The 12065-nt window shown below is 45.4% G+C and overlaps 4 protein-coding genes across 4 annotated transcripts; 1 reads left to right on the top strand and 3 right to left on the bottom strand.

Annotated features, from left to right (window-relative positions):
• Positions 1-2068: 2068 nt before the first annotated feature.
• On the bottom strand, positions 2069-3688 carry BGZ61DRAFT_551448 (uncharacterized protein; the record flags this gene model as incomplete). The annotated part of the gene is made up of 3 exons (XM_046255501.1): positions 2069-2305; positions 2336-3348; positions 3613-3688. The coding sequence occupies 3 exons, from the start codon at positions 3686-3688 to the stop codon at positions 2069-2071; spliced, it is 1326 nt and encodes a 441-aa protein (XP_046101322.1).
• Positions 3689-4662: 974 nt separating this feature from the next.
• Positions 4663-6143, bottom strand: BGZ61DRAFT_358671 (uncharacterized protein; the record flags this gene model as incomplete). Its single annotated transcript, XM_046240989.1, has 5 exons — positions 4663-4842; positions 4971-5110; positions 5178-5425; positions 5517-5833; positions 5925-6143. 5 exons carry the CDS (start codon positions 6141-6143, stop codon positions 4663-4665), a joined length of 1104 nt encoding a protein of 367 aa, XP_046101321.1.
• A 1398-nt stretch (positions 6144-7541) lies between these two features.
• BGZ61DRAFT_456729 (cytochrome P450) lies at positions 7542-9649 on the top strand. The gene is made up of 3 exons (XM_046246557.1): positions 7542-7965; positions 8023-8586; positions 8679-9649. The coding sequence occupies exons 1-3, from the start codon at positions 7650-7652 to the stop codon at positions 9269-9271; spliced, it is 1473 nt and encodes a 490-aa protein (XP_046101320.1). The 5' UTR covers positions 7542-7649; the 3' UTR covers positions 9272-9649.
• A 451-nt stretch (positions 9650-10100) lies between these two features.
• Positions 10101-11357, bottom strand: BGZ61DRAFT_358898 (Lactonase, 7-bladed beta-propeller-domain-containing protein; the record flags this gene model as incomplete). The annotated part of the gene is made up of 2 exons (XM_046241014.1): positions 10101-10929; positions 10990-11357. 2 exons carry the CDS (start codon positions 11355-11357, stop codon positions 10101-10103), a joined length of 1197 nt encoding a protein of 398 aa, XP_046101319.1.
• Between the last annotated feature and the right edge of the window lie 708 nt (positions 11358-12065).

The following is a 12065-nucleotide window of genomic DNA, read 5'->3' as shown; positions in this document are numbered from 1 at the left end:
TAGGTTTTTAGCTATAAAGTATAATAAAATCTTAAAGTAGAATTTAACTTAAATAATTAATATATTAGCTATTATAGAATTTCTATACTAACTTCTAGCTATTTTCAAATTAACTTTTTATACTTTAAGAGCTATATATACTTATTTTTTAAATATTTAATACTACTATAGTTAAAATATATAAGTATTTAGTTATTAATCTTCTTTAAGTTGCCTTTTTTAAAGATTAAAAGATTAGTATTTTATATCTATCTTAAATATTATTCTATTTTTATTAGGGTTTTAATTTTATTATTTTTATATTTCTTAAAGATCTCTTTTAATTTAAATTATTACTTTTTTATTTTTACTTATTCTATATAAAGTTTTAAAAGTAAATAACTAGAGTAATAATCTCTTCTTATATTTTAGAGATTTTAAGATATTATATAGTTATATAATCTTATAAATTATATTATAATTTAATAAAAAAGAATAATATTTTTACTTTTTATAAACTTTTAAAAAGTATTTTTCTAAAAAGTTAAGATATTAATAGAATTTCTAAGAAAATTAGTAGTTATATTAATAAGCTTATTCTAGCTAGTATATTAATATTAGCTTCTAATTAGCTAAGTTTTTAATAAGAAAAAGAATTTAATTTTTAAATACTATTTAATTTTTAATTATATCTTAATAAGTTTTTATAGGTTTTTTTTAAGAAAATTATTTTATTTTAATCTTCTATTTTACTTTATATTATTTAAAGTAAAAAGAATCTTCTTATAATCTTATTAATATTAATAATATACTCTAATAAAAATATATTATAAGTTACTTAATTAATTATTTTTTTTTAAAAAGTAGTTAAAAGAATTAATTAAATAATATTTTAAATTTTAATTTCTCTTTTACTACTTAATATAAATTCTATTAAATTATAATAATATTATATATAAATTTCAAATAAAAGTCCCCCTATAAGTTATTATATAAGCTTTACTTCTTAGGCTCTAAACTCCTCTAAAGCCTTTAGCTAGATAATATAAATAACTATAGCAGCATATTAATCCTTAATAGAAATAGAATTAGTTAGTATAATTAGGGTTTTACCTTAAATTATAATAGCTAGAAATAGAGTCGGAATAAGTTCTTCTATTAATTCTTTAATAGTAGGCATATTGCTATTACTTGGGGTGCCTAAGGGTGTTAATTGCTCTGCTGCTGACTCAGGGAACCCTGCCATAGCAGAGGTAGCTTGCTTACCTTTTAGTGCTATTTCAATCTCGGGTGGCTAAAAGAGAAGCTTTAGAATTGTAATAAGATTAATGAAGAGGTACGAAGTAACCAGATAAGAATAAGGTAGTAGTCAATTAAGATAGAGACTAAAGCTTGCCTTATTTCAGTCTCTAGTCGGCAGGCTGAGATTATATAGATACTACGGCGAAACCCTAAGGGCTGGCCCCGGGCTCGTTGAGGTAGGCCGCGCGGTTGGGTTTTGCAGAGGGCCGCGTGTCTAGGTTAGCATTCTAGTGTACCAAGGCAAGGTAGGGCTAACCCCTCCTTGTACCGGATATGGGTGTGTGACAGGGTGTCGGCCGTGAGGCTTGGTATCCTTGTTACACCAGTCTTTAAGAAATAAATATAATTATTAGTCTTATAATATTAAGAGGTAGGGTGCCCTAGTATATATACCTAGAGGGGGGACTAAAAGCCTAACAGTTAAAGAAAAACACAGATAAGAATATTAACAATGCTCCTCTTGATATAAAGGCTTTAAGTTTCCATTGGGAGGTTTGCCTGTTCCCAGCTCTATCATCTCAATATCCTCTTCATACAATTCGATATGTTCAGGCAGTATACCATGATAGTCAATGTCTTTGCTACCTCCAACAGATATTCGCGTTATATGATATCGAAATTTCTAACCTATACGGCCACTTCGTGCTAGTTACGCCCTGGAACCTAATGCGACAAGCTATTATGTTGCTACAAGTACAAGCAAGGACAGTGATGCCAGGGCAATAGTATCATACTAATATCTAATGATTAAAATAGTACGTTGTCCTTTCAATATTGAATGCCCTTCTTAAAAATCCCAATGTGTCAAATACTCCCACGATGGCTTTACTTGATCCTCATCAAAGGCCTCTCCGTTTATTCTTGCACGAGCGCGGCGAGCAGCAATCCAAGTGTAGCCATTTTCTTCAACTCCAACCCTTTGAGCGTGGCTCATGACGTTTTCTACCCATACGTCACATAGTTGCTGTTGCTCCTCGACCAGTGCCTGGGCTGCTTGGCCAACATCTTCAAGTGCCTCTTGTTCCTTGCGGAGCAAGTCATATATAAAGCGCACCGCAACGTCAAGCTTGACACGCACAACAGCCTCCTCAGGTGCGCCTGTGTAATCATCTCGGTTGACTTCGAGTGCTAACCCAGCTTCGAATAGCGGTTGAAAGTCGATGGGAGAATGCAGACTTGCTTCGTCTCCTGTCTTGACCAGCAGTGCTGTGTACCGGGATAAACGCCGGTCTTGGGACTCTTCTAGATACCAAACCGCGTCTTCATGTGGTCGTTTGGCGCGACGTGCCGGTAGATCTCGATTCACCGCCAATTCTTCATCATCTATGACGATAAATAGCGACCGAAAAATGTGTTTGACAACGAAACCATGATCGTGCCAAGAGCGTATCTTCTTGCTCGGTGTAGGGTTAAACATTGGTGGGGCATCTGCTTTGCCTGCTGGAGGTTGAGCTTCCCGGAAACGGAAACGAACGGCGTCGTCGAGACGAGCTGATATGCCACTGCAAAGAGTCTTGTGAAACAGTGAAATTTGCTCAATGCTTCGGGGACCATTTTCTCCGAAGTATGCTGGCTTGGCAAAGAAGCTATGACGCTGAAATGGCGGCCGTCCGTTGTGTAATTGAAGCCATTCGCGATACAAGTAGCGGCCCAACTTGTCCTCCTGGTGGCCACGTGGCATTGTTTCGCATGGAAAGTAGATCATGATCTCTTTATTCAAGTACTCAATTAATTCCCCAGGATTGTGGTCCTGCGTGAAGGCTTCTCTAGGGAGCTGTAGTTGATTGAAGGTTGTCATCGTTCCATCTTGACGCCAGCCGATCCTGAACGGAGATTCGTGGCGTAGACCAGAGGCAGATTCTTCAAAGAAAATGGCTTCCAGCTCTTTTCGGATGAGAAGGAGGATATTGTTTGGCTGAGATCCATGGGCGGGTGGGTTGAGATACCGGTTATCGTAGCCATCACACTCTTGACGGTAGACCACGCGATCGGGATCAGTTGATAGACCGTAAGGAGGGCAAGTTGTCAGGTAGGGCGTGATAGCAGAGAAAGATGAAGTGTGATATTCTGTGATGTATGTGATGCACCTGTCAGAAGACAAGTCGTCTGTGTCTGTTTTATGTCGCTGGGACGGAGTCAGGATGTTCTGCATGGCTTTGGAAGTTTGGTGCAAGAAGTTCGAGATCTGTAGCTGTGTTGGCCTATGCATGTGCAGAGAAAGGTGGAAGAAGTTCCTTCCCCAACTTATTGCCTTCGTGTTTTCTTATACATAATGATTCAGAAAGTCTAAATCATATATAGTTTAAGTTCAGTCTATGAAATTAATCTAACTTTTGTCTGCCCCCCAAGGTGAGCAAGCTGCCGGCACGGAGTCAAAAAAACACAGTTTAATCCACAATTCAAGCATTTTCTACCCAATGCCACCACCATGACAGAATATAATCCATAAAACAAGGCTAATTTATCGAGTTGATGCTCCGTACGGTACGGTGGGGTTTTAAACCGTCTCTGGACAAATGAGCTGTTTTAGATCACGTACCTGGATGAATACTGGCCACAATAACCAGTGGGGTATCCCACGACTTTGCATAAGATGGCGCAGCTAGTTAATTTAATAACTTTTACATTTGGTAATCGGTAGCCCAAGTCACAGTGTAGACCGTCTCCATACCGAGGACTCGTAGTGGAGGAACTGGACGTGGACTTTCGAGAGTAGCTACTAGGCTCCGACCAGTTGCTTTTGCGTCATTGTATCTGAGGCGACGGGTCGACTACTCCGGGGGAGGCTCGGTCGAGGGCATGGGAGTTGAGAAAGACGGAATATAATTGGGGAAAAAGTCGCGGTAATGGGCTACTACAACAATCAATCGACGTCCACCTTCTATCGGTGTAAAATTAAATGTCTGTGCCTTCTATATTTTGCTGTGTCGCCCACCATCGGTTGTACGAAGAGTAATACTCGTATTTTACAACGCAACTAAGTGCCAACCAGTTTAATACATTCAGGAAATAATAAAGCCGTGGCGCTTTCCAGATTACCTAGCTAGCCAACAGCATCCTGCGAGCCACTAGTGGAGGCCGAGAGTGACACATCTGTGATAACTCTATCGCAATCATCTGACCCATTGAAGATGTACTCCTGACTCCCACTCCGCTAGCCGGCGTAGTGGCGGCCGGTTGGAAGGTTCTCCGTGCTGTATTTCGTGTTTTTAATTCCATCATCGAGCTACACGTCCGGCTTGTGCGAAGTGACGCCATTGCTCTGGCGGTTAACAGCTGCCGGTAGCCTGAGACAAGATCTGCGGCTGAGAATGGAGTCATTGACACTATGTCTTCTGATTTCCATCGGCGAAAAGAAAGAGGCGAGACACAATATGCGTATTAACTAATGAATACCTCGGTCTTGCGTATGATTCCCTTGCGGCTCGAGGCGTCGTCGTCTGTTTCGTGTTCTCTGGTACCCGAGGGTGCACGCTTGGCTGATGCGTGATATGTCTTATTGTGTCCGTTGAGCGATTCAAGCCTGATGCCTAGACCAGAGTTCCCCAGTACGTTCTCACTCTACCAAACCCAAAATTGTCAGCACAGATTCAATGAAACGGGCCGAATAAACCATGTGAAAGCTTGCTAGGGACTAGGGCAGCTGTGTCCTCTAAATCACAGGGCAACATGCAAATGATGGTACTAACCTCCCCCGTGAATTCGTAGGTCCCACTATGAGAAGAACCGTAGTAGAATTTGAATAATTTTCGGAGAGGAGGCAGGGAACATCCAATGATTCCCAAGCTACACTCGATATTGGACGTGAGACTGATGACACCGAGGTGATCTAGAACACAAGAATTAAGAATCAGTATTTACCAGAAAGGGGCAAAATATTGACGTAGGAGACGTACACGCTATCTCGGTAGGGTATCTCGCGGTATCGTAGTATTTCAAGTAAGGCATTCGGATGCATGTAGCGACGCTTGCGAAAATACCGAGGCCGAGGATACAGATGACTGATACTTTTCTGCGTCGAGACATTTGGAGTTGTGCTACAATTAAGAAGGGAATTGTGGCACATGCCCAGTCGGTCGCCATCTGAATAGCGGAGACGATATAGCTTACAGTCTGCAAGCTGATTTTTTTCTGGCACGTTCCTCTGATGGACAGCGTTAGCGAAGTGTATCTCACGATTATGTGAGGTCCAAGGTCTACGCGGTTCGTCACATGAAATGTGGAGGAGGACTTACAGTGCTGGATTCCATGTTGCTGCAAACGGCTTGCAGTTTGCAAAAACGAAGATCAGAGCAAGAATAGCCACGAGCACCATGACGGCCATGTTGACAACAATTGGCACGACAATTCGCTTTCGCTGGTCCAAACGTATACAGGTAAACCCAATGGCGCACTTGATGATAGTCGAGGAGATAAAGTAGAGCACCTCCCAGTAGGTCTGATACTCGACGGCGCGTATCAAATAGAGCGGTGAGGGAATGTCGACATCGTGACATCCAACGCCATAGCGAGATGCGTAGACTGTGAAAACGACAGCTGGTATGAATGGGATCTGTTGCACTGCTTGTTAACCAGCTCGACGAGGAGAAGCAATGCATTCAACAGTGTTCTCGAGGGGCAATTCCAGGTTGGATAGAACTTACGATTGCAAGCACTGCTAGGGAATCCTCAACACCCAAAAGCCTCGTGGATGCTCCTGACAAGCCAGCGCGCACATAAACTCGAAGCGACACAGAGATGACGCTAATGATGCCAAAGACAATAGCAACAACTTCGACAGCAGGTCCGAGGCCTTTGGGGGTTAAAGGTTCAAGCTTGTTGGCAAGATCCCGAATCTGCTCGCCCGTCATGGAGGTTGCCATCCTAATAGATGGCCTCTGGCCACACCTCACGCCGTGACCGTCTTATGTCTCCAGCGCAGGCGAGAGGCGAGAAGAAATTCCCACGGGTGTATCGACTTGAGCTTGTACCGAAGGCATCGAAGATAATCTGAGATTGTAGATACATAGTCCAATTATGGGCATTTTCGGGAGGCGACAGGTCCCAGTTCCCGAAGCCAGCAAGGGGAATTCTCGTACTACGCAGTAGCTTTCGTTGGTCTCCATCCCATACGCAAGGGATTTTTGAGTTAGCAGGGTCTCCCTTCAGCGTAACATTAACTCCACATTATTCCTGCGGTCTGTGATGATACTATCTTGGCGAGCCAGCGAAAGCCACCTATTGGTAGAGAACATGACAAGGAAGGGAGTCCCCAGCCATGATCCGCCATCTCGTTACCAATTCCGACTAGTGGGCGTTACATACACCAACGCGAAAATTGGGCAATCTCTGTCAATCTGGGCCCTCTGGAGCAAAAGAGTTTCGGGACAGTGGGGACGGCTGAACCAACCTGGCTGTACTAGAGCCCCTGAGGATCAAGCAAGTTATTTTTGCCGTATCTTTGTGGTGACTTTCTTTTATCCCAATATCTCATCCCACCTTGAAATCTCTGATACGATACCTGGATTTCTTAGTCTCCATGTTGCGGTAGTGATTTACATCATTCTGATAGTATGCGTAGTCTGCCTATCATACTAGCACACTGCCTTGGTTTCTGTGGCAAGTCGCAAAATAGACTTTTTAATCCCTGAGGGCGTAGTGTTGGTGATGCCGTGCGCTAAATCTAGATTGGAAAGATCGGCAGCAAAACCAGGAATGATCAGCGGTACATGCATTTCGCGGTGAAATTGTTTGTGTCGCGTGTCGCTCTTGGCAAAACTCGGTTTTAAGTAAATCCAATGGGAAGGGAACCTCAAGGGTAGGGTCTGATTGATTCTGGCTTCACCGAGCCTGGAAGAACCTTTAGCCCGACCCAACAAAGACCTACCCTTCCTGTCTCCTCTCAGCATGCACGGCGTATTAGGAGAGATCTTGCGTGAGCTGGGCTGCCCCCTTTCCCGCCTCCTCAGCTGTAAATGGACAGAAATAGTGACTGCAAACTCCTGTCCCGTCCTGTCCCGTCCTGTCCAGGCCCGCAGAGACGCGTGTCCAACAAGATGGATATACATAGCCGTTCATAGGCTGGTTAACCCTGTCTCCGGGTATCGGAAAATGGGGCCATGGCGGGCCGTTGGTTGCCCGACTAGCTCACTGCAACTACAGGCAGCCCCTAGCCAAGGGGTTATTACCAAGACGGGTGCATGCCAGGGGCCTCGACTTATCCCTGTACGAGAATTCATACTGCCTCGAGTCCTTGTCCTTGGGTCGAGTCACTTGTCACCGCCTCCCAAACCGTGTGTTCGAGCTCACTCCTTTGATCACATCCCATTTGGTTTTCACAAGGGAGGACTACTCGGTGCACGGCGAGCTACCGTCTCTATTTCACCATCATGTTGGGCACTATTCTTGCCTTCGTGGCCCTGCTGATTATTTACCTTGTCGGAAGTGCCATCTTTTGCGTCACATTCCATTCGCTGGCCGATGTGCCTGGTCCCAAGATCTGTGCGATCAGCCGTATTCCCTACTGGCTCGCTTCCTTCAGAGGTGACGACGTTCGGTGGATGAAGAGGCTGCACGACCAATATGGACCCGTCGTTCGCTTCGGCCCGACAGACCTGAGCTACGCAGCTGGCGAGGCTTGGAACGATGTCCATGGACCCAAGGCGACAGAGAAAGCACAAGAATTCTCTGTTCAACCTATCAACGGTAAGTAAAATTTCCCTCAAGTCCAATGGTTTGGCTCGCAATAATGACTCTTGGCAGGCGTTCCAAGCATGCTTACGGCTAATACCGAAAACCACGCTCGAGTGCGCCGACTCTTTTCGCCTGCTTTCTCAGAGCGTGCCTTGAAGCAGCAAGAGCCTCTCTTCCGGAAATATGTGGATCTTCTTATGTACAAAATGTCCGAGGTTGGCGAGGATGGGAAGAAGCCAGTGGAGATGACCCAACTACTCAACTATACAACTTTCGATGTTATGGCCGAGCTCTGCTTTGGGCACCCTCTCGACCTCTTGGCGAAGAATGAATACAGCCCTTGGGTCAGATCCATCTTTGAGTCGCTAAAGATGCTTCCCATTGCCTCTATGATCAACTACTACCCTATCCTGAACGCCATATTCACCCGCTTCGAGCCAAAGTCCGTCACTCAACAGCGGGTCACGCACTGCAAGCACTCAGAGGATCGTGTCAATCAACGTCTGCAAGATGGTTCGGATCAGCCGGATATCTGGAACTTGGTCTTGTCGGCCAAGGAGGGTAAAGGTCTTACACTCGAGGAAATGCATTCTAATGCCGAGATCTTCATGCTTGCTGGATCGGAGACAACAGGTAAGTGCACCACCATTGATCGGACACCCAAAGACTACAGTCACCATGTTGAGAACAGAGCGAAATGAAGCTTACTAAACGCGCATTCGTAGCCACACTCTTGAGCGGCTGCATTTATAACTTGCTTACCTACTCGGACAAGATGAACACATTGCTCGCGGAGATTCGGGGCAACTTCACCCAGGTGGACGATCTAACATTTGAGCGTCTTGCGGAGCTTAAATACATGAACGCTTGCCTGAAGGAAGCTTTACGCATCTACCCTCCAGTTCCTATTGGCAGCCCAAGAGTCGTTCTTCCAGGAGGACAACAGATCCTTGGCAAGTGGATTCCATCTGAAACGCGAGTGTCAGTTCACCACTGGTCAACATACCACTCTGAAGCGAACTTCAAGAACGCCAACACCTTCGCACCTGAAAGATGGTTGAAGACGGATCCGACATACGCTGGGGACGCCTTGGACGCTCATCAGCCATTCGGGTTCGGGCCTCGAAACTGCCTTGGACAGAACATGGCCATGCACGAGATGAGACTCATCTTGGCCACGCTGCTCTTCAAATACGACCTCGAGCTCTGTGACGAGAGTCGGAATTGGGCAGACCAGAAGTCCTTCGCGCTATGGATTAAAAAGCCGTTGATGGTCCGCGCGAAACCGTTGACCACACGAGCTAGACTAAATATCTGAGAGGAACTTGGCAGTCTTGGCTATTCTCCCGCCGGACATGGATGTCTAGAGCTAACGGTGCAGACGGAATTTTATCCAACACCTGTATATGAGTATCTTTTTAGACGTTGCTTTTTTTCTTTTCTCAAATCTAGCGGATTGGCAAGAAGAAATGTCTTCCGACGTTTATCGAGCGGATCGACTCTACTAGTAGTCTTAATCGTCGTAGCGTTAATGATAATCACCGTCATTAGGTACCGGTAGTCGGAAAGGGAGGGTGTTGACTGGTAAGTATCCACATGTCAGGGTGATTGCTTACCAGTCCAGGAGACAACTTTGCCAAGAGAGGCTTCTCGGACAGCTTTACCCATGAGTAGATGCATACGCGTGCTGAGAGGCGTCCAGAGACATCCGAGAGGATATTTCGGTGAGGCTCGTTTATCCGTAGAGCCTGGTATTCGTCTACTGATGTGCAATCCTTCTCCGGTTCGGCTGATTGGTGCAGGACGAGTCCAGGGCCCAGCGACTGGCCCCTTTGCCCAGTAATCCGGAACAGGTCCAAAGGATCGTCCTGCACGAGTCACATGCTCAGCAGCCCACGACCAGTGTAGGTTGGGCATCGGGTAGGTCAGGGAGGCTGCAGCCCTGCTTAGGTACGCTATCAGCTCTTTCGTTTCCCTCAATCCCCTGATGCCCAAGGCGCCAGCGGACCTCGATATTGCCTCGGGTCTTAGCAGTGGAATGAAATCGTAGGAGGGTTGCTTATGAGCTGTCTAACGGACTGTCTAGTAGGCCGGACGCCACTTTGGTAGCGTTACGTACATGCTGGTGGGTTAGGGTATCAAGGTGGTCACTCAAGCCAAACCACTGAACTAAGTCCTGACAAGGTATTAGGGACTCCAACCTCTCCAACAGCCAGATTCGCGACTACATTACCCAACTGACCAGTGGTGACATTTCTCTCCAAAATAATTACATTCGAACTCAATTGTCCACCGACAGCGGCCAGGTCTCCTGATTCATTGATCGTGAATGCCCAAGGAATGTCTGCGTGTGCGTTCGTGAGCTCGACAAAACGGAGACTGGCGGATTCCTTGATGCCACGGCGAGACCTGTTGATCTTGAATGTTGCAATAGAGTCGCCCAGCGCACCGAACGACTGGTCGAGTCGGTTTGTCACGTAAACAAAATCACCCTTGACCCGAATCTCGGCGGCTTTCGCTTCTGATGGCACCGAGGCACCCTTGGGAAGCGTTGAAAGGTCTTGGAGTTGAGTGAGTGATAAGCACCCGCCACGGCGGGCAGGATATGAAACAGCCCATACTGTGACAGTGTTGGAGAGTTCGTTGACGCTGAAGGCCATAGAAGCTGGTGCGCCTTTGGAGTCAGACGGAGACCAAAATGCCGCATGACGGGGACCGTCTGCAGGGCGAGCATGAGCTGGCTTACACTGGGTAAGGAACCCAGTGGCAGAGTCAACGGCATAGATGTGGATGAGATCCGCTCCCAGATCTGGTGCAAACATGAACCTCCCTGTGGGATCGAGATGAACCCCATGTGGGTGGGCTGCCGTCTGGCGCTCGGATGGACCTGGTGCTAGCTCGGAATAGTTGAAGGTTTGATGGGGGGTGGAATCCGATGTGAGAGGCAACTGGTAGGTCACAACTTTCGAGGTGTAACTTGAGACGATTAGATTATACTGTCTGCACTAGGTCCGATGGCGCACATATGAAACTTACTAATGCGGAAACGCAATGAATTTCCTTCCGTCCTCACCGCCATACAAGGCCAGATGAACCTCCCCACCATCGGTAAGAGATGTTTCATGGGGTAACTCTCTTGTCAAACTTCCATCAACTCCAACTTTGAATGTCGTGACTCCTAGAGGAGAAGGAACCGCACTGTCGGTGACATAGAGGGTTTGAGTTTCGGCGTCGAAGTGTGTCCATTTGGCCCAGTTTCCAGAGTTGTGTTCAGATTGAATAATGAGATTCCCAGAATCAGACAACGTCAGTGTATATAGTTTCCCTGAGAAATGCGATGCGAGCAAGTTGGCCGCAAGACCCAAACCTGCAACAACGCTCAACAGAGGTATACTTTGCTTCATAGTGAATACTAAGCTTGAATGTAACGCGGAAGTAGTCAGCAATACGCAAAACGCTTGAGGGCACACTCTCCAAAGTTGAAAGGCACTTGCTTTATTTTGAAGCCTAATGGCTCGGGGTTCTGATTCATTCCGCACCACCGTGAGTTCAGTGCTTTAATCAAATTAACTGATGTCTTGGCCTTCTATTACCCAGTTAGAAGCCTGGCCAAGCATCTAAATTTCTTGGCGGATCGACAGCACTTAACTTGCTGCAGTATAAAGGGCATACGGGTGCAATATGAAGTCCGGGTCCGAAACCGAAACCGACGAAAAGCACTTTTCATTTCGGTTATTTAGAAAAAAATATGTTTGCCTTTAAGAGTATAGTTTAGAGCTTAACTCCGGAATATTCCACTGGTGCTAGAATAAATATAGCTAATATATTTAATAAAGAATACTTTTACTTTATACTCTATAAAGAGCAGTATAATCTAACTACTAAATTGCTGGTATCTAACTTTATATATTCAGCAGTTAGCTATAAGAGCTAAAATAAAAGGGGCTAGATATTTATTGCTGGATACTGCCTGTATTTCTCTCTCTTTTTTTTTCTACTTCTTCTGGACGCTATTAAGGGTGGTTTTCCGAATCAAACAACCACTTCAGTTCACTTGGGTTTAGCAGGGTTGTCGGCTAAAGCGTGCGAAAAAAGCAAGAAAAGAACCCCTT

This window comes from Ilyonectria robusta (assembly GCF_021365365.1).
Source record: "Ilyonectria robusta strain PMI_751 chromosome Unknown BGZ61scaffold_17, whole genome shotgun sequence".
NCBI classification, from domain to species: Eukaryota; Fungi; Ascomycota; class Sordariomycetes; order Hypocreales; family Nectriaceae; genus Ilyonectria; species Ilyonectria robusta.
The sequence above is the reverse complement of the archived record's forward strand: the minus strand, read 5'-3'. Positions and strand labels throughout refer to the sequence as shown.